This window comes from Ambystoma mexicanum, chromosome 10, assembly GCF_040938575.1.
Source record: "Ambystoma mexicanum isolate Mex_15411 chromosome 10, UKY_AmexF1_1, whole genome shotgun sequence".
Classification (NCBI taxonomy): Eukaryota; Metazoa; Chordata; class Amphibia; order Caudata; family Ambystomatidae; genus Ambystoma; species Ambystoma mexicanum.
Window position 1 is genome coordinate 1,457,285,611 of NC_090932.1, and position 27,040 is coordinate 1,457,312,650.

The 27,040-nt window shown below is 47.4% G+C and overlaps 1 protein-coding gene across 10 annotated transcripts in view; it reads left to right on the plus strand.

Moving 5' to 3' along the window:
- The window catches only part of ATXN2 (ataxin 2), a 2,542,428-nt gene extending 2,525,814 nt beyond the window's left edge, over positions 1–16,614 (plus strand). For all 10 annotated transcript variants that reach the window (XM_069619525.1, XM_069619517.1, XM_069619521.1 and 7 more), the window contains one exon: positions 15,988–16,614. In XM_069619525.1, coding sequence (XP_069475626.1) covers positions 15,988–16,016 — 29 coding nt within the window. In that variant the 3' untranslated portion in view covers positions 16,017–16,614. The remainder of the gene's footprint in view (positions 1–15,987) is intronic.
- Positions 16,615–27,040: the final 10,426 nt, after the last annotated feature.

The window sequence follows — 27,040 nt, forward strand, 5'->3', positions numbered from 1 at the left end:
CTATACACTCGACGTCCCATTGGTGGGCACCAAAAGCACCCACGACGTCAATGGTACACGCAAGGTGTCACGTTTTTCCATACGAAAATTACTAAGTCAAAGTAAGCAGGGATTCCCAGCCTGACGGCAGGGAATATTCATGGCATGCAAATCCATGAACGATAACAATGCTGGAGAAATGGAGTTACAGGTAAGAAACTACTCCCAAACTGCAGCCTGGTAACAGTCTCTTGTTCGTAAGTGTCCTCGCCGCTGTTCAGTGATGCGTTCTGCACTCGGCTCTTGAATGCAGTCTCCAGTGGAGCTCTGTGCACATAGGCAGCTTGGATATTACTTCAGCTCGTGGAGGTCTTCCACCACCTGGCAGTTTCTGGCACTCTCTCTCCTGGTCGGATCGGTTGGTCGCTCTTCTGCCGAGTCTTGCATTTCCCTAGGAGAGTTGGACTGCGAGCATTGTGAAATTGCCTGGCAAAATAAGGTGTTACTTGTGTCAAGCAAACGGGCACTAAAAGAAGAGACTGGGACTTGGCCCTCCCAACTGCCACCTTCCCCATCTGGGGAAGGTCTGGCTCTCGCTTCCGTCCTGGTGGGCCTCCAATCCCACTCTGGTAGGCTGATATGGGTCCCCATGCCCATCTGACAGGGTTAGCTTACTGACCCTGTCACAACTATGAGAGGTTATGAAATTAACACATTTGGTTGCATTTATCTCCAGCTCAGTGCGAGTCTTGCTTTTTGATACCCCTTTTAATTCCAAATGTATTTTCTAGGGTTTTTTAAATGGAAACCACTGTGTGCAAACAAGATGCAATGCATTTTTGATTTACAAAGAACATAGTACAAGTTACCAATTCAAAAAGACAACTTGTCTCTTCTTCCAGTCCATGTTAAGTTTTCCCAAGCTTATCCGAAGATGTGCGACATTCCTGAAAAATACTTTGTTAGCTAAGAAGAGGAGAAAAAGAAGCTGGCACTTTGGCATGTTGAAGTTGGTTGGGTTATCCGCCCTTTTCCCCATGCTTGAGCCACTCGCCCATTTCTTATCTCCCATTTACTTTGTTTCTACCTTTCTTCTGATTCAGGCTGTCGGCTATAGTACAAGTGTATTTTTTATTGTGTTAGCAATGGAAACTATTGTAGCACTGGGTGGGTTGGGGCTGCAAGGAGTACTGCTATAATACTCACCATTTCATGTATCTCTCTTGCCTTACGGGTACATTCATGTTGTGTTGGGGGCCAGGGTTCTTTCCATTGTGTTACCAGGCAAGCTATGGCTGCCCAGAGTAGGTTTCAAATCATGTCAGCCTTTTGTGATGGTCTCCCTCTTCCTCTACTACAAATTATAGCATTGGGTTTGGTTCTCTTTCTATGCCATTTAAGGTCCTTAATCCAGACTCTGACCTCCTTCCAAAATCGATCAGAGGACCGCCCAATCACACTTTCCAATGAGTGCCTACTGCTTTACATCACCTCCAACTAAATGGACTACCCCGGGAACATTTTGGCTAGTCTCTCCTGGGGGAACTGCCATCTTTGGAGCAATTTGTAGTTGTGCATCTTGTACTGCACAGCAATGGTGGATTTTCAGGCACCCCTACAACTAGACTGCCACAGTTTGTCTGGAATTTCCCTTTCCAAATCTTTTTCCCACTTGGCCCTGGGTGGTTGTTTGGTGAGGTTTGCTAGACAGTAGTGCTTTATATAGACCGGAAATCATGCCCCTGGTTGCCATTTGTCTAAAATTAGGTTGACAGGTAAACGTTCCCTACTCAAGTATTCTGACCATTATGGGTTGGCTATGGCTTCTTTCAGTTAGAGATACGTGAATACTGACAACGGTTGTATACCTAAAAATTCCTTGACTCTGTCCTCGACTCTAAAGGTGCCTTTCTCCCACAACTGTCCGGCACACACCAGACCTATTTCGTAGCAGGGCTGGAACCTAAGTTTTTCGTATATATTTTGTTCCCGCTAGGGGGATCTCAGATGCAACGAAGTGCATATGGCCAGGTTGAGACTACCTCTGTTTTTTACCTCTTCCTCCGTAATTCCCTGAGGATTGGATGATGATGTATTCTTTTCAGGAGATGTTTGGTTGGGACCCACAGCCACTGTCCCTACCATAACTGGTGTCAGGACCTCGTTTTCTATTTCCACCCTCTGCTTTCCTTGGTTATTCCTAAGTTGGTTGATTAGGGTCCTTGTCATGATGCCTACCTCCAGACAAGACCCAGCTACCCCAGAGGCAGACATCATGTCTTCAAGGCAAGTCACAACAGCCTCAAGTAGGGGCTCTTTGGACTCAGTCCTGGCGCCTTTGGCGCCAGGCTCATATCGGGCCACAGTCCTGGCGCCATAGGCGCCAGGCTCATAAAAAGGGACTTTGTGTTAAAGGTGCTTAGTGTTAACTTACCTGCTGCAGACCATGCTGCAACATCCAGGCCTTCTGAGGCCTGAATGGGACTACTTTATCTTTGGAACTACTTAACCACACAGGTGTGGTCAGGGGAGGAATACATACCTGAGAGGAAGGATACATACCTGGAACTACTTTGAAGGCTATTTAAGCCACGCCCAAGCAGCAACTCACGCTTCACGTTGTTCTGCATCTAGCAGCTGGACGCTCACTGTGTTTGCTCCTGCATTCTGTCTGCTGCCACTCCTGCCAGCATCCTGGAACACCTGCAAAGGGAGAAGAGAAAAGGGTAAAGAAGAGTCCTTACCTGCTAAATCCGCATTCCGGAGACATCTCGCTGACGGTCCTGAAAAGGAAGACATCCATTTAAAAGCACATGGCATCGATCGCTGCAGCGCCACATCTCACTCACCTGTACAAGGTACCACCACGTTCTTCAGCGACATCTGGACTCGCAGCCACATCACCGCGCCTAGGGAGAAAAAGACAAGAATAAAGGTGAGAGGGGAAAGAAAACAAGGAAACCTTAATTTCCATTACAAAGCTTACCTGTTGGGTTATTCCAACTTCATTTCGGGTCGGTGCCGCATCCTGGCATTTCCGGACCCCGTCCCCTAAGGGGATAAAGAGACATCAGCGTTAGTGGGCGCATGAAAAGACGTTACCCAACGTCCATTAAAGACTTAACTGATTTCTTCTGGATTGATCTTTGTTTCGGGTCGGTGCCACATCCAGGCATTTCCGGACCCCGGCCCCTATGGGGAAAAAAGACATCCGCGTTAGTGGGCGCATTGATACAAGGACACTGAGAGAACTCTCATCAAGCTCACCAGAGTCTCATTCTTCGGTTCCACAGCTCTTCTCTGAATAGCTTCCGCACCTGAAAAAGAGACAACGAACAATTATTATTGCGGAATCATACTCATTAACAGAATCCTTACGGTACTATACCGGGAAAACAAAACTTGAATCCTCTACAATCAAAATCCCAGTGAAGTAACTGGATACAACGCGCCCCTGCATGAGAAGCAGGATGGAGAGCTCATCCTTTCAAACCCTAAGGTGAGACTTCATGTGGGGTTCGCAGGAGGGATTCGTAGAGTGGTGAGAAGGGAGCGGGAGGCTTATACTTTCTCCCGCAGATTGTTAATACTCCCTTTTCACATACAGAAAGATATTCCTGCGAGCCAGACAAGCCAGATTCGAAGGTCCGGTCCAGTCCATCTTCCGGGTCCTGCGCTTCACCATAGAAGAAGCCACAACACTCCAAACCAGACCTGCACCTCCGTGGGAGTCAGGTGAGCGTAACAGTCCTTAGTTCCACAGCTCTATAATATTCTTCCAGGTCATGTAGGCGCACACTGCCGTTGGGTGAGTAAGGGATGCAAATGGGTTTGTAGCTTTTTTATAGTTCCTAGCTCTCTTAGAAAAAGGATGTTGGAACCTGAACAAGCAACGCTTGGAACAAAAGAGTGCAGGGAGCACGTTCATCTTTATCAAGTTTAGCTGCCCAGCCCATTAGTGTTCATTCTCGACCGCCTGGTCAAGTCGCCCTTGATTCTCTCCCATAGTTTTGGGTAGTTGGCCTCATATTGGTCTTCCAGGAATTTCATGATTCCCACCCCTCAGTAGCTTATACCAAAGTCTTATATTCAAAGCCTGGATGCTTGTAGTAGTGAATAGACTTCTTGGGAGCACAGCCGGGAGGGGCTACTGATTTGCTTAAAGTGAACTTGAATCTTGATAGGCTCCATAACGTTCTAGGATTTTGAGCAACTTGGGTAGCAGGTTTTGGGGGTTGGTTACATATGCCGACTGCGAATAGGGCTAATTTATATTCCCTGTCACCTACCCTTAACCCGCAGACCGAGTCTTCTCAGTGGATTTTAGCAGCCAGCGGTTCGATCACCATCACAAATAGGAGGGGAAAGAGCAAGCATCCCTGTTACTCCTACATCCTGTCCCCTTTCCTCCATACTGCATAGGTGTTCCTCATTAGGGACAGAAACTGAACCATTTCGACCACTATTGTCGCTTTTGGTGTGTGATATAGCATTACGACTCCTCCGATCCATCGTTTTCCCATTCCTACCTTTCTCAGTGTAGAGGGATATCATGATTGAGTCTACATGCTTTCCTCACGGCTGCAATTAAGTCTAGGGTTATTTGGATTTATCTGCTCTTTTGCCTTTCTAATATAAAACCGACTTGGTCATTCTTTATTAAGTTTGGGAAGTGCTTGCTTAGCCTCTCTGTGAGGATTCTGATGAAAACTTTGAAAGAAGCGATATTGGCTTGTAGGATCTGCATTCTAGTTTTTCTTTTCCTTCCTTGGGATGACTACTATCCTCGCTTGGACAAAGGATACCGGGGCCACTCCTCTATCTATAATTGAATTGTAGAGCTTACACAATAATACGGCCACAATGCCCCCTTGTCTTTTGAAAAATGCTCAGCTAAACCTATCCTCCTGGGGCTGACCCTGCTTTTAGTTTGCTGATTGCCCTTAGGACTTCCTCACTTGCTATCTGGGCCTCCACAATGGTCCCATCTCCATCTGTCGGGGTCGGTAGATGTCTCCTCTGGGAAGGCTGCTACATTATTAATTGCTGTCCCTCCCTCCCCCTTAGAGTGATTTATAGAACCAGCTAACTCAATGGATTGCTTTCTCCTGCAGATTCCTCATCAGATAGATATCCCTTATGGCGTCAGCTGCTCGGAAAACATTTTCGACAGGAGGCACAGTGCATCTCGACTCGGTCATCGATCCATCGTGATTTGAGGTGCTGCTTGTCAGCTGTGGATGTGACGTTGGTCGTCGTACATATACTACATCACTACGCCCTCGTACCTCAGTTCCTTTTTTCCGCACACTCAGCACGCTGCTCATAGGAATGACTCTTGCGAGAGAAATGTTCCTTCACTCGATTTTTCTTCGATCCTCTTCAAAATGTGACACGCTTGCCACCGTCTACTCCCAAGGCGTTGGGGTTCAAGAGATGCAAAGATTGCAATTCAAAATGTCATTGACTGACTCACACGTGTGATTCCTCGGGACCGACCACGTCACTGAGGACTGCAGTTAGTGTCAAAAAATGAACCCCAAAACGTTGAAGGAGCGGTCAGCAAAGCTTTAGTTAGGGCATCCACCTTCAAAGCCTCTGGCTCGTTCACCGCTAGGTCGTCTGAACAGGAGATGTAGGCCCGGCCCGAGAAAAAAAGGGCAGGCACTGAAAGAAGGCCAAAAAGATATCTCACTTGAATAGCCATTCCTCATCATCCTTGTCCCATAAGAAGAATCATGTATGAGTCGGACTTGTCACAGGATCGGGGTACATCCCATCTGGGCTCCAGTACATCCAAGGCTTAGTGGGAGGAATTTAAGGAACAGATGCTCCAGTTGTTTAAGGAAGCCACTGGGAGCATGGTTATGACCTTGAATAAGCAGGCCATGATGGTCCCAGGTTCATCCGGCGTCAAGGAGACCAAGTCAGGTATGACGCAGACCGTTGTTCAGTCGACGCTCCCACCAAAGGCACTGTCGACGCTGCAGGTCTTGATGCTGTCAATGTCGATGATCGTGCCGTCATATGTCCCCGAGTCAAGGACATCATTATTTTCAAATGATGCAGTCCATTTTCAACGATGGTGATGACGGTGATCAAGAGCTCGGCTGGTGCCAAGGGGGCCGAGCAGAGGCGATTTATTTTTCCCAACCAGGTCGGTCTCTTAGCCCTGGCTGAGGGTCGGCAGGATGCCAGAAGCCTGGGCACCTCTCCTGACGTGGCCACTCAAGTGACTACTCCCTTCGGGCATGGTAATGCTCAGCATAGGAGAATGGTGGAGAGAGTGGTGGAGGCTCTAGGTCTTTATGCCCCAGCAAAGCCTCTATCGGCTTATGAGCTGACTGGTATTCTAGTCCAAGGTCTACGTACAGAAAGGGCACTTCCATTTAATGTGACCATAGCCGACCCCATCTCATCTTTGTGGCAGAGGCCCTGCTCCACTCCTCCAGTGGACTCAGAGCTGATGAAAAAAAATAAACCTGTGAGGGGAATCCAATCTATCTTTCAACCCACCCTACACCAGAGGGCCTGGTAGTTCAGGCAGCCACCATGAAGACGTCCATGTCAAATTTACCATATGTATTGGGAGTCTTAAAAATAGGATGCTCTGTCAAAAAAAAGTCTTCACCTCTTGCCGCATGAATGTTTTGTGCACGTTCGCGAAGAGCACACATGGACTGTGGAGGATGGTAGAACAGGCAGCAGAGCATAGCCCTGAAGGGAAAATGTGGGAATGTTTTCTGCAGCTGGTGGACGATGGCAATGAGGTAGCCTGCCAGTCCCTGCAATCAGGCCTGGATGTTGCAGACTGCGTTTGCAGGACTATGGGGTTAGCAACAGTGTTGCTGAGGCAGGCTTACCTCTGCAGATCTGGATTAACATCTAAGAAAAACTCCTGCATGTTGCCTTTATTTATGAACACCTTTTCGGCCCCAGGACCGATGAGTTGCTGGAGAAGCCATTGGGCCTTGCTGTGCAGCAACTGTCCCAAACCATCTTTTAGCTTCTCCTCCAGAGGAAGTGCCTTCAGGCGAGATATACCACTTGGGACGAAAGCACAGCTACGACAATCCCGGCAAGGGCAGAAGTGTTTCCAGTGCTCTGGAAGGGTGGGGGGCTTCCATGGGCCAGCAGGGCTGAGGGGGACCCCTGGTGATTTGATCCCTTCTAAGGTGATGCATCCAGACAGGGTTGGATGCCGCGGACGGAGGAGAAGGGGGAGTTGGAGCTGGTTAGTCTATGTATAGTTCTGTTCTAAGTGCACAGTTCTGAGAAGGTTAAGTGTTCCAAGTGCTCTGCAGATGAAGATCCCTCGGAGGAAATATCTCAGGGTGAGGGAGGAATTTTGTGGTGCTCTGACAAGAGAAATCTCTGGATCAGGTGAAATGAGTATTGCCTCCCTCAATGTGCAAGGCCTTCACTCGCCAAACAAGAGATTGATGGTGCTTCGTGAATTTAAGAGGGCCCGACTGGATTGAATGTGCCTTCAAGAAACACACTGGCCAAGAAGTAGTGAGCCCTGACTGAGATCCTGTGACATGGGGAAAGTGATTGTGCCTCTGATGTGAGGAAAAGGGGGGGGGGGGAGTGGCGATCTTGATCTCAGCACGATTGGGATTTGTAGCGGAATCAGTCCTAGCCAACCCGAAAGGGAAATGTGTTTGTGAGCGGTCAACTGCAGGGGTTCCGACTCACGTTGGGAGGAGGTGAGGGACGAGTTGATCGACTTTGTGGAAGGACTACTAGTGGTCAGGGGGGACCTCAACGTGGTGTTGGACCCGGTGAGGGACCGAAGGAGATTGGGGCAAGAGAGGGAGAGTTGGAACGATTTCACCAAGTCAGCGAAGTTTTGTGCCTGGTTGACTCCCTCTCACCTCCACTGGAAGGTGACAGACCTTGCACCTTTCTTTCGGCAGTACACAATTCATTCTCATGCATAGACCTGATATTGGTAGACACGTCCTTGAAGAAGCAAGGTTTGGACTCCCAGATCACTCCAATCCCCATGTCTGACCACAATATGGTAATGGTCTCTATTGGTATGGGGAGGGCACCCGGTCCCTGGGGAAGATGGAGGTGCAATGCCTTCTTGTTGAAGGATGGGGAAATGCAACAAGAGGTGCTGGCGGGAATCAAGGAATATTTTCCCTTCACTGACACCAGGGAGGTGGGGATTCAATCCGTATGGGAGGGCTTTAAGGCGACGCTCAGGGGGGTGATGCTCAGGGGGGTGCTGATTAGGATAAGTTCCCAAAAGGAAAGAAGGGAGAAGGAAAGCAAATTGTGTGAAATAATTACGCAGATACAGCCGGGAGGTGGGTATACAAGAGGGACATGGAAAGTACATATCCCTGATGGAAGTGAAAGTGCTCCAGCGGTACAAGACACAAAGCCCCTCATGACAGAAAAGCAGCTTCTGTTCCTGAAACAGAAATACCAGAAGATGGGAGAAAGAGCAGACCCGATTCTTGCATGGAAATTGAGGGAGGAGAGAAAACAAAACTATTGGAGCCATAAAGACAGAGGCGGACCCTGGGAAATAGACCAGCGTTGACCCTGGGAAATAGGAAAGGCATTTGCACAGTACTCTAGCGCCCACTGTGCTTTGGAATGGAGGGGCGAAGAGGCACAGATAGACGACTTCTTGGGGGAACTACTCATCCTGGGTCACCCCCAGGAGATGGGGGAGAGTCTCAAGTACCCTATAGGTGTAGAAGTAGTCAAGCAGGCTATCGGGGTGGGGGGGTGTTGGGGGGGAATGCAGCCAGACACAGCCCTGGCGGAGGACGGCTTCTCAATGATGTTCTACAGGTTATTCAGGTCACAGTTGGCCCCATCCTAGTTAAGGTATACAACGCATGCCTGCAGGGGGAGGCTCTACCCCCTACGATGTTGTTGGTAACGATAGCGGTGATACCAAAAGAGGGGAAGGATCCCACCAGATGTCTCATACAGACCCATATCCCTCCTAAACAGTGATGTAAGGATTCTGGTGAAAGTCCTGGGTACAAGACTAGAGGGGGGTATGCCGAAACTGCTACACAGAGACCAGGGCTTCATAAATAGAAGGCAAGGATCAGACAATATACGGAAGACCATAAACCTAATTCACTGTGCTCAAGAGTGGGGTCTGGATGCTTGCTTGAAATCTCTGGACTCTGAGAAAGCATTCAACAGGGTCGAATGGCCCTTCATGGCATAAGTCCTGACGAGGATGGGGTTTGGGATGAACTTTCTGAGATGGGTAGCGGAACTCTACAGAAAGCCCAGGGCTAGGGTTAGCATCAATGGTGGATTCTCTGATGTTTTTACGCTAACCAGAGGAACAAGGCATGGCTGTCCCCTCTCCCTGATACTTTATGCCCAAATGATGGAACCGCTAGCGATTGTGATTACACGGACAGATCAGGGGCATAACCGACGGGGGGATCGAGTGCAAGCTCTTGCTCCCTCTCTGCGCTCATGGCACATATTTCGGAGTATGGCGACCTCTCGGGATTTAAGATTAATGTAGGGAAATCTTGTATTATGCCGATACTTGAGCATAGTCCTCTCCTTAGCTCAAAGAAACAATACCAGGGCATGAGTGTTTACAGTAGGGACATAAAATATCTGGGTATCCAAGTGACCAGGCACCTTGAGGAACTGTTCACGGCTAATTAAGATCCCTTCCGTGCACGATTGACAGCCGATCTTAAAAGGTGGGATCCTCTGGTGGCAAAATGGTACTGCCGAATAACTCCTATAAAAATGAATGTACTCCCCGATTGCTACATTTATTCGTGGATATCCCTAGGCAGCTTCCAGAGTGGTTCTTTTCAGAGGTTATGGGAGAACTCTGTAGATTCATCTGGAGTAATAAGATGCTGAGGGTGAAAATGGTGACCTTGACACTCTCGAGGGACATGGGGGGTGGGGGGGATTTGGGTTCTCTGACATTCGCCTGTATTGTAAGGTGGCCCAGCAGAGGGTGGTGATCGAGCACATGAGGGACGATTTAAGGACATAATTAGATGACTTAGCGACACACCCATTGAAGGTCAGGGACTACCTACGGGCCCCGCCCAGATCCATTCTGGAGTGCCTCAATTTGCACCCAACGTTGGGTTTTTTTTTTGGTCCTCCATCTGGCGCGAAGGTAACCATACTTGTTCATCATGGCCCTCCCAAATGTCCTCAGTATGGGGTCCCCGTTCGATTTTGGGCAGCAAGGGCTAGCCTTCTCGCAGGTATGGTTGGATATGTGCCTTGAGCGGGTGGGGAAGCTGTTCAAGGATGGGGTGTTTCTAGACCTGGAGACTCTCCGGGAGGTACTGAGGAGGGACACAGTCTCAGTCTTTGAATATCTCTGTATCAAGGGCATCTTGACAGACTCCAAATGGGGAGAATGTGTGGCAAGGGAGCTAACCGTTGAACAAGTAATCAACACATCCACCACAAGAAGTGGTATCCTTTCTAGACTGTATAAGGCTATGAATGAGACATGCCCTGGGAGCAGGCAAACGTTTCAGAGGTTTTGGGTGAACTTGGTGGGGGAGGATATATCGGAGGAGCAATGGGCGCATGTTTACAAAGTTACCTTCCAGGGCCTCCTATTTACCTCCACTGTAGAGCACAATTTCAAAATGCTGATGGGCTGGCACAGGGATCCCCTGAGACTTACCAGGATGTTTGTGGGGGCCTCTCCCATGTGTTCCAGGGGGTGTAGCCAGCAGGGATCTTTGGCCCACATGTGGTGTTGGTGCCCCAAGGTACATGTGTTCTGGAAGGAAGTGTTCTGCTGGATGGAAGAATTTACGGAGTATGGTTAGGCCTAAACCTGTTACAGATGCTCCTGGGGTACTGGAGAAGGACAAGGAGGAATTCAGGCTCCCCATGATGTGGGAAGCAATGCTGAGGGCAGCACTATTGGCCATAGCTCAGAACTGGAAAAGTGAAGTGCTCCCTTCAGTAGAAGTCTGGGAGGGGAATGTACATAACATGATGGTAATGTAGAAGTCGACAGTGATAGTGTATGATGGGATGAGTGTGTTTAATCCGAAGTGGTGCACGCTACTGCTCAGGTGACATCTAGAGGAGGGGAGCCCTGCAGGGACTCAAGGCTTGTGAGCTGTGATCCTGTTGGGTGGGGGGGCATCTGGGAGTGAGCAGGCGTAAGATATAAGACATTACCAAGACAGACCCTCTGAGACAAAGGAGAATAGACAACTGCACTATGGGACAAGTTTTGAGAGTTGAGGGTGGCGGCGAGAGAAAGATTGCGGGGGCAAGGGGCTCCACTATCAGGATGAAGGAGTTATGTAGAGCTTTATTAGTATGGACGGAAGGGGGAGGGTGGAGGGGTAAGAAGGGGAGCTGACGGGGGCACTGTTGCACAATCTGCAGAATTGCAGCCATCGCGTGAGCTCTGTGAGCGAGGAAAGATCCCTGGTATAATATCTGCATGAAATGAGGAGTTCTTGGCGTTAAAACACCTGAGAAGTATTACAAAAGATGTGGGCATAACTTGTCTCGAGGGCAACCTGACCTCTGCAATATTGCTGAAGAAATCGAGCTGCGAAGTGTGGAGTGCCCGGACGGCGCAAACAAGCCAAAGAGAGCTGCTGGGTAATGGGCCATCCCCACGGCCGAGGCAAGGAGTGCGGCTGCTGTACGGTGAGGAGGCCAGTGGTCGTGAAGACTTGGTGGGGAGTGAGCTTGTTCGAGTGGAAGAGGTGATCGGCCTGCTCCCCATGTCACCATTACCCGTGGCGGGCTGAGGCTGCACCCGCCACGTGCTGAGCTCACAGGTGAGTGGGGGTGGGAGCAGAGCGGAGGAAGACTCAACTGTTGCCCAGAGCAGTGCGGCGCTGTCCGCATGAGATGTGGAGGTAGCTGGGCTTCCACCGCCATCTAATGGTTGGGCGGTGGGCGTAAGCCCGGACAAGTAGAGGCGGCTCCTGCAGAGCTTGCAGAGGCTCTTTACTGGCACCCGACTACTATGTGACGTCCTGGTGCTCTCCCTCCTTGCACTTGTGTTGTTGGCTGCGGGAGCGGGTGGATCGGACCTCGTTCCCCTGCATTTAGGGGCCTTGTGTATCTGCTGTTTCTCCCTTTTCAGCCCACCCCCTCCATTGTCGCTGCTCTCTTCCCCACGTCGCAGACATACCTTGGAGAGGAGGAGATGTGTGATTTCTTAGTAGGCATGTCATGCCTGCCTTTATAATTGTTCAGTTCTCTACAGCTTCTGACAAGTCTGTTGCTCACTCATAAAACAAACGTTTTTTAAGTTATCCTTTTAACCTGAGTTGTGGCTGTTTTTCAGCCAAATCTCCAGGTTCTTATTCCGCTTTGGCTGAGCTTGGAGGAAAAAAGGGTGGGGATTTTAGATGGGGGATGTAGTGACACAGTATATGTACAATGACCGATGTTGCGTCTGGGAGCTCACCGACACCACTTCGAGTCCAGATGGATTGACTTCCGAGTCGAGATGCGCTACTTTCCCTGTCAAAATGTTTTCTGAGCAGGTGACTCTGGAAGGGACATCTATCTGATGAGTAATCTGCAGGAGAAGGCTTCATACACAGAACACTACCGGTAAGTAATTTCTCCATCTTTGTGTGATTTCCTACAGGAGCATGAGCGTCTCGCGCTCTTCATTTTTTACCTTGAACACTACCTGGGTTCTCAACAAAGGTAGCAGGGTGTGTACTTTGTCGCCTTTCTCATAGAACCTCTGTTTCAGATATCTCAATTGGATGCGTCTTATCTGTCTGCAGATTTTGTAGCTTGTGTCTTTCGTCAACCTCACCCCCGGCCCTCCCTCTGCAGATGCTCCAGGTTCTGGATCCTGGTTCTCTTTGGTTTTGTCTCTATAATTGCTCTTCCCCTCTTCTTCTTTGCCTTCTGCTACCAGTTGTCCCCTAAAAGTAGAATGTTCTGCCTCATAAACCAAATGGAGAAAGGTACATCCAAGGTGTTAATTTCAAAGAATGTCTTTATCTCTTCCTGCATTTTGCCCCAGAAGACCAGGTCTTTAAATAATGTACTGTTGTCGAATCATCGATTTTCTCTTCATTTTCTCTAGGTATGTTGTGGTCTGTCCAGCCCACTATCTGTATTGTGGCCTCTTTAATGTTGTGTTCATTCATTATGTTTTATGTGGTTGAAATTAGACTGTACATTGTCAAGTTGCAATTTTGCAGATAATAGGACAGTCTGTCCTTGCATTGTTGCACCCCCCCCCTTAAAGAAAGCCAATCCTGTGAGCCTGCTACCGTGTTGATATTGTATCCACATATTAGTGTGGTCCCCTTCCATCCCAATCCTAGGTTAAATGTGTCTGCAAAAGACTGCCCGGTTCTGATGTGGGACATACATAAGAGCATAATGTTACCCCAAATGTCTCTGATTTGGCTTTTTATTGTTAGGGGATGACCATGTAATGCGCTTTTGGTGTCATATATTGCTAGCCCTAGTGTCCTTCAGGAAACTATGCCCACTCCTCCCTTGTTACATTTTTACATTTACCAGGCTTCCCTCTAATTGGATTCCCTCCACAACATGATATCTTGTCTTCTACAGAAATATTATGTCCACATTTTAATGCTTAAATTCGCTAGATACATGGACCTTTTTTTTCCGGGAGTTACGGCCTTTAAAACTGAGCAATTCTATTATGATATTGTCCCCATCAGACTAGAACTTTTGAAACATATTTTGTTTACACACCACTGTATGTTTCTGAGGCTTTCTCGCATTTGTTGAATTGCTGTCTTGGGTTGATTAAGCAATGTATAAAGTAGCACTACCCTCTAGGACAAAGATAATTTCCTGGAGAAAAGGTTTGCATTTCGCCTAATTTGCATACCCACAATGCCTTGCTGTTGCTCAGAACTGGAGGTCAATTTTAAAAGTGCAAGAAATCGGGCATTACATTCTACATATAAACTGGATGTAACCAGAATGTTACCACCCCCCACCCCCCGCCACCTCCGCAGAGATATGTATCACTCAGCTGCACCAACTTTGAAAGCATTCCTCTAAATGTTGCCTTTCAACTTTATTCACATAAAGTCCATGGTCTTGTGTCACTCTTCATCAGCTAAAAAAAATGATCCAGGCAATGTGGCCATATTCTCCATTTGAGTTGGCTCCAGAGAATTGACACTTCCAGTTCTTTAAACCCCCGGGATTATGCCCTGATTGCAAATCGGGTTATGCATGATTCTTCACCTGTGACACATTTTGCAGATAGTTCTAATTATTGTCTACAACCGTTCCAGTTCTGATTTGAAAGTTGTCTCTGTGCATCTTCTTAGAAGGTTGTATTTACAATGGAGTCATTCAAATGGCCATACATGGACTATGCCTGAATGATGATAAAACCGAACTCATAATTTTAGGCACGACTACCAGTTTGAAGAAACTGGGTTGTGACTACTGCTCCTTTATGATTGAGGGAAATTGCATTAAGGTGGGACAAGAGGTCAAAACCCTGGGTTTTTACCTGGACTCCAGCTTTTCCTTCCACAGACAGGTGAAATCCCTAGCGTCATCATCAGCCTACACCTGTAAATAGATCCGTGCAGCCAAACACTTCCTGTCTGACTTTAGTTGCTTGATACTTGCCAGAGCCCTCATACTATCCCGCCTAGACTACTGCAACGCTCTCTATCTTGGGTCTTCCAAAACCATTACTAGCAAACTCCAAACCCTCCAGAACAACGCCCTTAGGGCGGCACTGGGCTTCTCTAGAAGAGAGCATATCACAGCATATAATCAACAGAGCAACTGGCACACTGTCAATGACAAAATTCTCCTAAAGACTGCCTCACTTACACACAAATCACTCAAAAATGCCGCCCCATCTATCTTATCGACAGATTCCATAGACAGACCTCACTAAGACCAACAAGAACATTATATAAAGACTGCCTATCTGTCCCCAACTTCAAACGCTCCACTATAGGGGGTAATAGCTTCCCAGTCAAAGCAGCTAAACTGTGAAACTCCCTTCCACCACCCCTCAGAATGGACCTGCACTATCAGAACTTCCGAGCTATGGTCATTTCATGGTTGAAAGCGTAGGCCCCCTATCATAGCCATTTGCTTAATCCATCAGACTCTTGTTTACTGTACCTAATGATGCCCTCTTGTACATATGTATATATTCCTCATGCTATTAAATATTGTATATAATGTTCTTTGCTGTAACCAAGTTTCGTAATCTCTTGTAAATGCTGCGCACTGTTACCTAAGGGTATGACTGCGCATTACAAATAATAAACAAACAAACAAATAAAATCTTGATTCATATTGTGTCCTCTTAATTTTTCAATGTCAGTCTACTGTGGGTGTAAATCATTCCACTTTGGAAACAGTAGAATCTGGTACTCTACGAACGTATTCACTGTTGGACCTTTCAGATCCCTAATCACACTTATCTGGGAAACCTAGAGTACCCCGTTTTCTGTGGACCAGGCATCATTTGGCTACTGTCAATTGTGCAGATGTATGCATTTCTGTTCTTTTATATAGTTCGACCTATTTTTGTTGACATAATGAAAAGGACCTATGCTCACTCAGACGCAACACACCCCAAACCACTCAGCTCATCCTGTTGAATGCACACACATTTTGCATAGTCTCAGAATGTTTTACATCAGTATTATCTGAAATTGAGAAAAAGAATAAGTACTTAATTCCACCAAACGAGGAAGAGGCATCATTGAGTACCAATTTCGGTTGGGTGATATTGTGTGTAAATATGTTCTCTGAAAAGCGCTTTGGATTAAGGCGCTATATAAATAACACATCATTATCGTTAATAACCATCATGATAGAGAAAAGTAGAAAAATGCATCTAATAAAAGACAAAGTATTTATTGAAGATATATAGAACTTAGAGATAAGCTAGAAATCTTTAATTTTCTTTGCTTTCCATGAATGCAGTTTTTGCATATATAAATGATAGTTTGATTGCTGACGAATGACTTTAAAAAATAACTTATTTTTCTTTTACAGTGCAAGCCCACCATCAACAGCAGTTGTAAAGCCATCTTGGAATTACTGAAAGGCTGGATACCTTTTGTAGGCCAAAAACCCTTTCTTCTGCTTCTATTAATTGGAAGCACAGACAATTAGAATCTGTTTATTTTATTAAAAGTATTGATTTCTTGTAACATCCGATAGGAATGCTAACAGATCATCTTGCAGTGGGAAAGACTGACTGAGTGGAGGCATGTAGGACCTTGCAGCAATTCAAATGATTCCATGCACTGTCAAGAGTCCAGCGAGTCCCCCAACACTGCTTGCTGATAACTGGAAGTTATTTATTTTTTAATGACCCTTCTAAGTTATGAACTCATCAGCTAGCAAAAGAAGTAACAAGAGTGATTCTTGCTGCTATTATCGCTAAACAAATCAAGACTTGGAGATCCCTTTTACTTCTAACTAAACTTGAAACTGGTTCAGTAAAAATTCTGATCATCAAACTGATGGAATATTATTTATGAATCAGGTTTGATGAGGATATTGCTGTCACCAGACAGCAGTGTAACTTTTAAGTTAAGAAAAAAAACTTTTACTTTGTAGATAATATAAAATAAAAACGTAAAAAAAACAAAAAAATAAAAAAGTTTTAAAAACTGATCTTGTCTGCATTGGTGTATGTGCAAAGGATTGTGGGTTGTAGAATAAACTTGGGATAGCTCTTGCATGTGCTGGCCGGCGTTCTGAGTTCAACTGTCATATTTATCATCATGGTTTGTTTCTGGCACCCGTGTTTGTTCTGTACTGAGACATGAAACGTTTACCTTACCCCTCCATTCTTGCAGGCATGTGCAGATTACTTTCTACTCGCATTCCTTCCTTCAAATCCTGAGCCTTCATTATCAAGGCTGTTTCACGCCTCGTGCCTGGCAGGCTCGATGTGACATATTTGCTTCTGCCCTTTAAAATCTGGTTTGGTCTTAAAGTTTCACTTTGTCTTCTCTGGAACAGGTCTTGTGAACTTTCTCCTGGTAGAGTTAAAAATGCTGAAACGTAGTTCCTGGTTGGTGGCATCTTTTAAAAGGATTTTCCTAGACCCTGAGTTTAGGGTGGAAGGTCAGTCAACATGTAGGTTAATGGGTTTCTGAGTATATCACTGGCTCTCTCAGTAATTAGCTTGGCAGAGCAGTCAGGGCCATACTCGAGAGGGGCAGGTTGGTAAGATGTTACTGTTAAATACATCAACTTACAATAAGAGATTGTCCTTACATTTATGTGAAACACACTTTTTTCCCCCCAGTTTGAATTTATTAAATATTTTCAACATCAAGAACAACACTCATATACATCTAACGAGAATCAAAGAAAGTTCCCAACCTAGACAACATGTAATATACTCCTTCCCCCCCACCTAACCCTCCCAACACACCCTCCACCCTCCCCCCCCCCCGAACAGTGAGCTACACAGGATTCAACAGGACAGAAGCAAAGGGTACACCAGGGTTGGAGCAAAGGCCTAAAACCAGTTAAGGCTGTTCAACAACATATCTCTATCGGCAAGGTCCCAGAAAAACACAAAACTTCAGCTGATACATTCAGATTTGAAGACAAAATCCCACTCCACCCTCCCATCCTCGAGCCCCATTCAGGGCCCAAGATCATAGAGCCTCAAGGCTTCACAGTCTGTGCTCAAAAGCCCAATAGTCCAATCCTGCAAAAAAGAGGACATGTTATCATTGACAATGGCTACGAGTTTCTCATATGTAAAAATTGCCAAAAGTTTATCAAACCATTCCGATTTCGTTGGGGCCTGAGAAGTTTTCGACTTCTGGGCCAGAGCCATCTCCCAGCCCTCAACATCGCACCCACCACCGTAGAAAAGGGTAATTCCTCGCACTCAGGCCTAGGGGTACCCAAAAGAATCTCCATAGGATGAAGGGAGGGACAAGTTCCCAGGATGTCTTTGATCCAACTCAGCAACTCCGTCCAGTAGACCTGAATAACCGGACACTCCCACCACATGTGGAACCAGGTTCCTCTGCCAGCACAAGCCCTAGGACACCTAGGAGATACACCGGGGAACATTTTGGACAAGGAGACGGGCGGCCGGTGCCAATAGTCGAGAATCTTAAAGTTGTGCTCCATGGCTGCAGTATAGAGCTTCCCCCCAGAAATTGACCTGAAAACCAGGCATGATCATCAAGGGTTGTGCCCAGTCTCTCCTCCAATGCACCCCTGAATGTCTGCCTACCCTCGGAATCAGCCGTAATTAGCACATTGTAGATTTTAGAGAGAGACCCCTTCCTAGACTTGGCTTCCACAAAGACTTTTTCAAAAGAGGTCAAAGGACGAGAGAGGGAAGCCACCCAATCTGCTTGAGTAAGAATACCCTTAAGCCGCAAATTATCAAAGATAGAAAGAGGCTTCTCCGGAAGCACTTCTGATAGTTGGGCAAAATCAATTAAACATCCCTGGTTAAACAATTGTGCGGTCCTCTCTATTCCCTGGTCTGACCACGACTGCGTCCCTCGAAAACCTCTGGTCCCCAAATCAAGCAGAGGACCCCACAAGGAAGACGGGGGGGGGGGAGGGCCATGACGAGAGTAGCTTGTTGTCCCTGTTTGGTCTCCACAGCGCCCAAAGAACCAATAGGATCGGATGGGACTTAGCAGCTGTAGGTAGAGAACGAGGAGGGACCCAGAGCAAGTCCCTAACCTTATGAGGGTGAACCTGTACATCTTCAACGTATGTCCAGTACGTCCTGAGGTCATCCCTCAGATGCTCTAGAATCAACCGCAACTGAGCCGCCTTGTAATACTGCTTGAAGTCCGGAAGGCCAAATCCTCCGAACGCCTTTGGGAGGGACAAGGTATCGAATTTTACTCTAGCTCTCTTGCTACCCCACACAAAGCGAAGAAGACGCACTTGAAGAGATGCAAAGAAAGAGTCCGGAATGATACAAGGAAGAGAGGAGAAGAGATAAAGAAGTCTGGGGAGCACATTCATCTTCACAGAAACCATGCGCCCAAACCATAAAAGCGTGAAAGGAGACCACCTAACCAGATCACCAATCTTGGCCAATAGGGGAGGAAAATTCAACTCGAAAATCCTACTCTGATCCCTAGGAATATTGGTACCCAGATACCTAGTACTGACACTCTCTATCCGCATCCCAAACACCTCCGTCTTACCATTAATATCATTGTCCAACTTACCCTCGGGCATAATAGAGGATTTGTAAATGTTGATTTTGAGCCCAGAGAACGTTCAAAACCGCGGATCAGCTCTAACAACCGAGGAAGTGAGTCATTAATCCCAGACAAATACACTAGGATGTCATCTGCAAAGAGAGACAATTTAAATTCATAGTCCCCACACTGCACCCCAGAAATCGCCTCATTGTTTCTAACCATGATGGCAAAGGGCTCCATAGCCAGAGAATACAAAAGGGGAGAAAGAGGGCACCCCTGACGAGTTCCTCTAGAAAGTGAGAAGCCCAGAGAGGTAAAACCATTAACTAGAATGCGTGCGGAGGGAGCATTGTACAGGGCCGAAACCCATCCACAAAATTGATCACCGATACCCATTTTACGGAGCACCTTTCCCATATATGACCACTCCACGCGGTCAAAAGCTTTTTCAGAGTCCAGCGAAAGGAGGTAAGCCTCAGACTCCCGCTTGAACACCTCTTACATCAGGTCCACCATTTTCCTAATATGGTCAGACCTCTGATGTCCGGGGACAAAGCCCACCTGCTCTCTGTGAACCAAAGAGGGGATGAATCTAGACAACTTGGTCGCCAGGAGTCTGGCCAATATTTTCACATCAATATTTAGCAATGAGATGGGCCTATAGGACTGACATAGCGAAGGGTCCTTCCCTTCCTTCGGAATGACCACAATGAGAGCCAACATCATGGAAGGGGGAAGACAGCCAGTATCCAAGGCAGAGTTATACACCCTAGCCAAGAACGGAGCCAAGGTGGAGCGAAATGTATTGAAAAAACGGACAGTGAATCTGTCATCCCCTGGAGCAGTACCATTCTTCAGAGATGCAATAGCATCAATAACCTCCTGGGGGGAGATGGGAAGCTCCAAGGAGGCCGAACTCTGTCGCGCTACACAGGGGATTGGAAGCGATTCAAAAAAACCGATCCACTTCGGATCCATCCCCGGTGTACTCAGAAGCGTAAAGTTTTTCGTAGTACAACTTAAATTGTTCCGCAATTTGATTATCCCCAAGCAGTTTTTCACCCCCCTGGCCAGAAATAGAATTAACTTGCTTGCTGTTACAAAGTTCCCTGAGCCTCCAAGCCAAAATCTTGTCCGCCTTTTCCCCTTTCTCCATATAACGCTGTTTCAGGAGCACAAGTTTCTTCTCAGTCTGGCCAACAAGGAGGGCGGACAATTTCGCTCTAAGATTTTGGAGTTTTTCGCACTTGCCTGGATCCATCTGCGATCTCAACTTACCCCCCGGTTGGATGGCTAGAATCTGCTCCCTCAACCTTCGCTCTTCCCTAGACCTGTCCTCCTTCTTCCTAGCTCCCATTTCCATTAGAACACCTCTGACCGTGGCCCTGAACGCATCCCACACCCCTCTAACCTCCACCTCCCCATTGTCATTTAAACAAAAACATTCAGTGATAGAGTCTAGAAGAGACTGCCATAGTTCCCTATCCATTAGGAGGGAGTTGTTACATATCCACCGTGACCTTGCTCTGGGCCACCGGGGGAATCCCCAAGTTTATACGAACCAGATTGTGGTCAGACCATGGGATGGACTCTACATTGAAATCAGAGATGTATACACGGATCGAGGAGTCTACCAGCACATAATAGATCCTGGAAAAAGATTGATGTACTGAGGTAAAATAGGTGTAGAGAGGATCCTGATTGCCACCAGCGGGGGGGCATCAACAAGGCCCAATTCCACATTAACCCTCCGGAAAGAATCCGCCAATTTCATTTGAGATCTAAGGTCAGGGCACGGGTTGGGAGATTTCCTGTCTCTGTCTGGGCTCAAAACCATATTAAAATCTCCCCCAACTATTATCGCTCGCTCTGCAAAATCCCTGATTTTCCTCCCATCCCCTGCCAAAACACATCTTGATCTTCATTTGGGGCATAAACTGCCACAAAGGTGAACAACCGACCCTTCACCTCCCCCTTAACATAACGCCCCTCCGGATCTGCTCTATGAGCCCTGGGAGAAAAATGCGCGTCCGGAGAGACCATGAGCACAACCCCCCACCACTTTGCCACATATGATGACCAAAATATTTGCTGGATAGCTCTGGATTTGAAAGCGGGCTCCCTCCCCTTAATCCAGTGGGACTCCTGCACAAAGAGAAAATTGAGTTTTAACCTGATAAACTCGCTGAGCACCAAAAACCCCTTTGTCGGAGAGTTCAAGCCTCGCCCGTTTAGGGACCCCACTGACAGAGGATGGACAAACTCACTCATTAGAACAGCCGGGTGACTCATTCGCCTCTGGCCGAAGGCCTTCATACAAGCCTTGTCCCAAGTCCGTGGTAAACACAAATAAACCAGGAAAAAACATGTTGAACCCAACAATCATCCCAACCTTTGAGCGCCTGAGAGGTCTGTGACATCCAACTGCCGAGCCTTCAGACCACCATGGATCGCCTCCACCAGGGCGAGAAACTTCTCCAAATCACCCCATATTATGAGCCCCCCATCACATGAAAGAGAGAAGATAGAAAAGCTAGAAAAAAGTTTCTTCCAGCAATCAAACATGCCATCAGAAAACTGAGTTCAAACTGCCAGCCTGCCTCAACAACCACAGGCTCATTCCAGGAGCGAGTCCACAAAAAAGACAATGAGGGCTCTACCCTCTATTCAAGTCGTCGGCTGTCCCGGAGATTGGGGCGATATCATCCTGTACTTCCTGTGACCCCGGACATGCCGCCACCCCAAAGACTTGGAGGAATCCTTATGTTGACCCTTATCGGATCCTTCGCCCAACTTGATATGTTCCTGAGGGGGGGGGGTCACTCAACAGCTCACTCATCGCTCTCCTAATGTCAGCCTCTGATATAAGAACATACTTATCTCCATTGAATTCAAAGGAGACCGAGAACGGATGCCCCCACCTGTAGCGCACTGCTTTAGCCTGCAGCCATTTTGTTAGTGGCCCACAGTCACCGGCGCGCAAGCGTGAATGCCGAAAAGTCCTGGTAAATGGACGTCTTGGCACCATTCCAGTCAATCAGACCCCTTTTACGAGCCAACTCCAGGATCTTGGTCTTCTCCACAAAATGATGAAACTTCACCAGGACGAAGCGAGGGCCACCGACGCGGCCTCCCGCTCTGTGGGCTCTGTCAATGGTGGGGATATTGGTGTTCTCTCCCCCAAACAAAAGACTTATAATTTCCTTGACCTTTCTCACAATGTCCGCCTGCGTCTCCCCCTCTTGCTCCGGAATGCTAAGGAATCTCAAGTTAGAGCGTCGCTCCCGATTTTCCAAATCGTCCAATTTGAGTGCAATCTTTTCCTTCCTCCTCTCCAGCTCTGCCAGACGCAAGTCGAACTGAGTCTCAAAGAGATCAGCAGAGGATTGGTTAGCTTCAAGGGATTGGACGCGGCCCTCCACATCATCCACCTTCTTATCCAGGGAATCTAGCCTCTTCCCTATGTCAGCCTGAAAACCTCGGATCTCCTCAAGCAAGGCTGCCATACTATGGCTCATATCTTGGGTTTCTGCCGCCTCGGGTTGGCTAGAGTCATGCATAGTGATGTCCTCCCCGAATGCTGAGGCAACCTCCGAAACCATTGCAACGCCCGCGTTCCGTGCATCCAAAACCAGTAACCTTTGAAGCTAGGATGACACAAACAGGAGCCCGGAAGAGCAAACATCCAACCAGCCAGATCTGCTCAGGGCCATCAGAATAGGGGCACTCCGGCAAAGGGAAGCCGCAGGAAAGCAGGCCAAGATGGAGGGACACAAGGAACAACCCAAACACTAAAAGTAACATCTCAGCGCTCCCTGGTGGCTCCACAATTCTCTTTTATATAGGGGAAATCTGCAGTGTGTTACAGTTGGGTGACTTTCTTGAAATATAGTTTGTAGGCTAGTAACTTCAGCAGAAGCCAGTACACATTCAGCGTTGAGTTTGAACTGCAAATTCAGTAGGATTTTGCAAAAGGTTAAAAGAAAAATCGATGTAATCCAGTGGGTAAAATTAACAGAAGTGCTGCATTTAAGGCCTGCAAAGCTATCAACCTTTCCAGGGACATGGTGCAACTGGTTTTGCGCAGCTTGACCCCAGTGTTATTCTATTGGCAAGTGTATCCCTATTGGCTGAATGGCGGCTGAATGTGTTGCCATTTTAGGAAAATTGATCCGTCCGTCAGATGACAACCCCTGGCCAAGGACAACTAAAGAATTCTGGGAATATGTTGATTCAGTGCTGAGAGGTGAAACTGATACTGTGGTGTGGAACTACTACTTTCAGAATCAAGGTTTCAACCACGGTAGCCAAGTATTGTAGGCGCTAGCCCAGCGGTTCAAAGGTGGTGAGTTGTATCCTGCCTGCTCTTGCAGGTGGTTTGATGCTCCAGACGGTGGTAGTCACGCAGAGTCCATCAGATGCTTAGCAATAGAGCAAGGTGCCATGGATGCAACCAACTTCGCTGTTCCCGTTTGATTAGAGGAATAGAGCATTGGTGTAGTTTCCAATGTTCATTCGTGGGGGCAGGAGAAAGGGAAGGCTTTATTATGCAGATCCCTTGCCCTCAGATGCCAGATTCTAAGTAGATCTGTTGTGGTCTTCAGGAAAGGTTTTCCTGCTGTTCCAGAGCGAGTCGTAGCAAATGATATCAGTATGGTGAAGAAAGTCTCCACTTTTTAGCTGTCTCTTTAGCTGGTTGCACATTCATATTTCATTCAAGACCACTGCACCGCTCAAATATTTTACAGTACCCCAATCGGGGATGGTTGCCACATAGAGGACTTTCAGGGCTTCCACTCTGGTGCAAGCACAGAAGGTGGATTCAGCAGTGAATCTCAGACACTCATTTCAGCTGGCTGTGGCCACTGAGCTCACAATCTGGTGTTTTAGGGAGGCCGTGAACTCGTATGGCACAGACGTGTTCCATGATTACATCCTAGATGTGGAGACTCAATTGACTTCTAAAAACCGGTTACCATATTAATGACGACCTACAGGGAACACGCATTGTTTCTCTTAAAAGTAAGATGTCTGTGTAATTTCAGATGACTTGACACTTCTGCAAAGAGCTGCTGCCAGCAAGTAACACAAGAAGCGAAGCAGGGCAAACTGCTCAGGGAAATAGTTTACAGGGTGCCTTGGCGACTCACACACACTACCAAAGGGTAACATCACAGAAGATGCCCTGAATTGGAACTTACTGGAAATGTCAGATGACTAAAATTTACAGTGTAAGACTTTGGACCTGAATTGTCATGCAATCCTGTCTTTGATGTTTTGATCATTCAAACCTTACTAAGTCAAATGCTAATTGTAGTGTTAACTATTCAGTCAGTCATTTCAGTGTGTTCACATAACTTACATTGCAACTTCCAGGTGTAAGCACTCTACGACACACGTGTAATTACATATTTTACAGTTTTTATAATCCTGCTTTATTCTTGTGTACATATAAAAATCAATTAAGGCTGCCGAGCCTGCACATTCCTTGCCAAGTTTGAAAGCCTAAGGCTTTTCCTGTAGAAAATGTACTTCTCTGGTCACCTTGTATCGCCTAGGTGACTGAAGTACTTATTTGCCTTAGACCTACCTGTAACCTTGGTCGACTCGCCTTTTGTTATCCTTTGTATGCCTGTAACGTTCTCAAGTTTGTCTCCAGCGCCCAGTTACCTCAGGGTTCCGTGCGCGATACACACAATAAACAAATACAAAAATGGGTTTCATGTCCTTTCTGGAGATCTCAGTCTGAGTGTACTCCCACCCTCTCATCTCACCATACCACTCACAGTGTCAGCAGTGTTTTCAGAAGAGCAGTGTTTTCACAAATGCTGGCTTTCTGGAGCAAAAAACATTTGGCAGCCCCCGTTGAGAAGCATGTTTTGCCAGAAGCCATTAAACTGTGGCAGAATCCCCATTCATCTTCAGTAGTAACAGTAGGATTGATATCTGCTGCTACACTATACAAAGGGAAACCACTTCCATGTCCTGTCACCCTGTGCCACTCTCTGCTCTTCCGTCGAGGTAGTGGCAACTGTGACAAATTGAGGTCATTTGTCCCTTCTTCCCAAGAGGGAGTTCCCCCATGTGAGGCTAGGCAGGTGAGCCCGAGGAAGAGGCAAGTGGGACCTCACCAGGAGCAGCGACTCCTCTGGGGACAAGGACTCCCGTTCCCATGAGGAACTCCCTCAAGCTATACATACTATGGCCTACATGGGATGTCTCAACATGCCAGAAACCATAACGTATCAGAACTGTACAAAGAAACTCTTAATGGATATAGTTATCTGATGGCAAAGGATCATATCCCTTTAATTCAGAACACCCCATTGACTGGGACAAGGACGTTAAAAAGTGTGAATCCAGAGGAAGGCGAACGAAGAGGGAGTAATGACAGTATACACAAGCTGTGGGAGGCCCCACCTGGCGTAACACCTTGAGACGAAGCATGTGAGCTTCAAACTCGCTGGGAACTGCAGAAGGGAACGCCAATTTTGTGGCTGACCTGCAGCATGGGATCCCGAGAAGGCAAAAGCCTAAAAAGAGGTGGTGGCGAGACATGGTGGACAGCTGGTCCGCATAAAGTCGCTGATACCATCGGCAAGAGAAAAGTCAGGGTGTTCAGGCGATCAGCCAAATGCCACGACATCATCACAAAATGGAGAGAGACGAAGAGACGGACGCTGGTGAAGTGAAGGTGCTGGCGGCTCAAGAATGGAGAGGGCGCTCCCAAGGAAGATTGCTTCTGAATATGTTCCCCTGCAAGAACGAATGTAACTAGGAGAACGGAAAGCCCGGGAGTCATCTTTGTGACTGCCGGTAGCAGGGACCCATTGCCGGTGAAGATCCAGACCACCAACGTGTCTTCTCTCTGCGTCAGACGCTGGCAAGAAAAGCCTTTTCAGGCCCTGCTCCAATTGCTGCCTCAAGAACATTTTTGTCAATGAGCATGATGAATGCATATATTGCATGCACCCCGACCACAATGTTGCCAACTGCTCCATCTACCAGTCATTTGGAATGATTGACACTGAAGTTTGGTAGCTTGGCTGGAGAAGGATGCCAAGGCCTCAGACTCCTCCTCCATTCAGAGTCATGCCTCTGCCAGAGTCGGCAGGTCCGTTGAACGTACAAAGAGGTCAAGGTTGCATGAGGACACTTCCCTGGGGAAGAAACCTAAAAGGGGACATCAGTCGCACATAACTATCCCCAGCCCACTTCGCCCATCAACGGGCTAGCCGACCGCCGTCCACTTCGACTGTTGCTTTCACGGCAGCTTAATCTACGCCCATAACTATGTCCAAGACTAAATATTTATCCCACTCTGCTGAAAAAGACATCTGTCAAAAAAACCACAACACAGTCGACGAGCCACAGACAAAAATTGTCATCCACGCCAACTTTGACGACTTACTTAGCTGTAAATGGGCAGTTGCTCAGTCTACGACCACCTCGTTAACGACTTAGTCAACGACTGCTATCAGTGCCTCCATGATTTCACTGCCTCCCAGACTAGCGTCAGTGCCATGAGCATCTGAGGTACTGCTGAAGACTGCAAGCGCCAGTGGTCGCTTCTTTTCCTAGGAGTGAAAGTGTGGACAGAGAGATGCCCCCAGCTCTGTCATTTCTGCCATGGCCCACCTCGACCAAGCCACTTTTCACCCTGGCGCCTGCTGTAGCATCACAACCTATTCAATTAACAGAGAGGGCAGTCTCAGAAGGGAGAGCCTTTGGAGGCTTTATTCTCAGATCAGGAGGAAATGGAGGGGTCAACAACCCCTATCCTGCCAGCACCTCACAGACCGGTGCAAACATCTATTTCATCCATGGCTGTGGCTACAGTTCCTTTGGGAACACAACCGGCACCCAGGGATCTGTCACTGGACATTCTCTCTCAC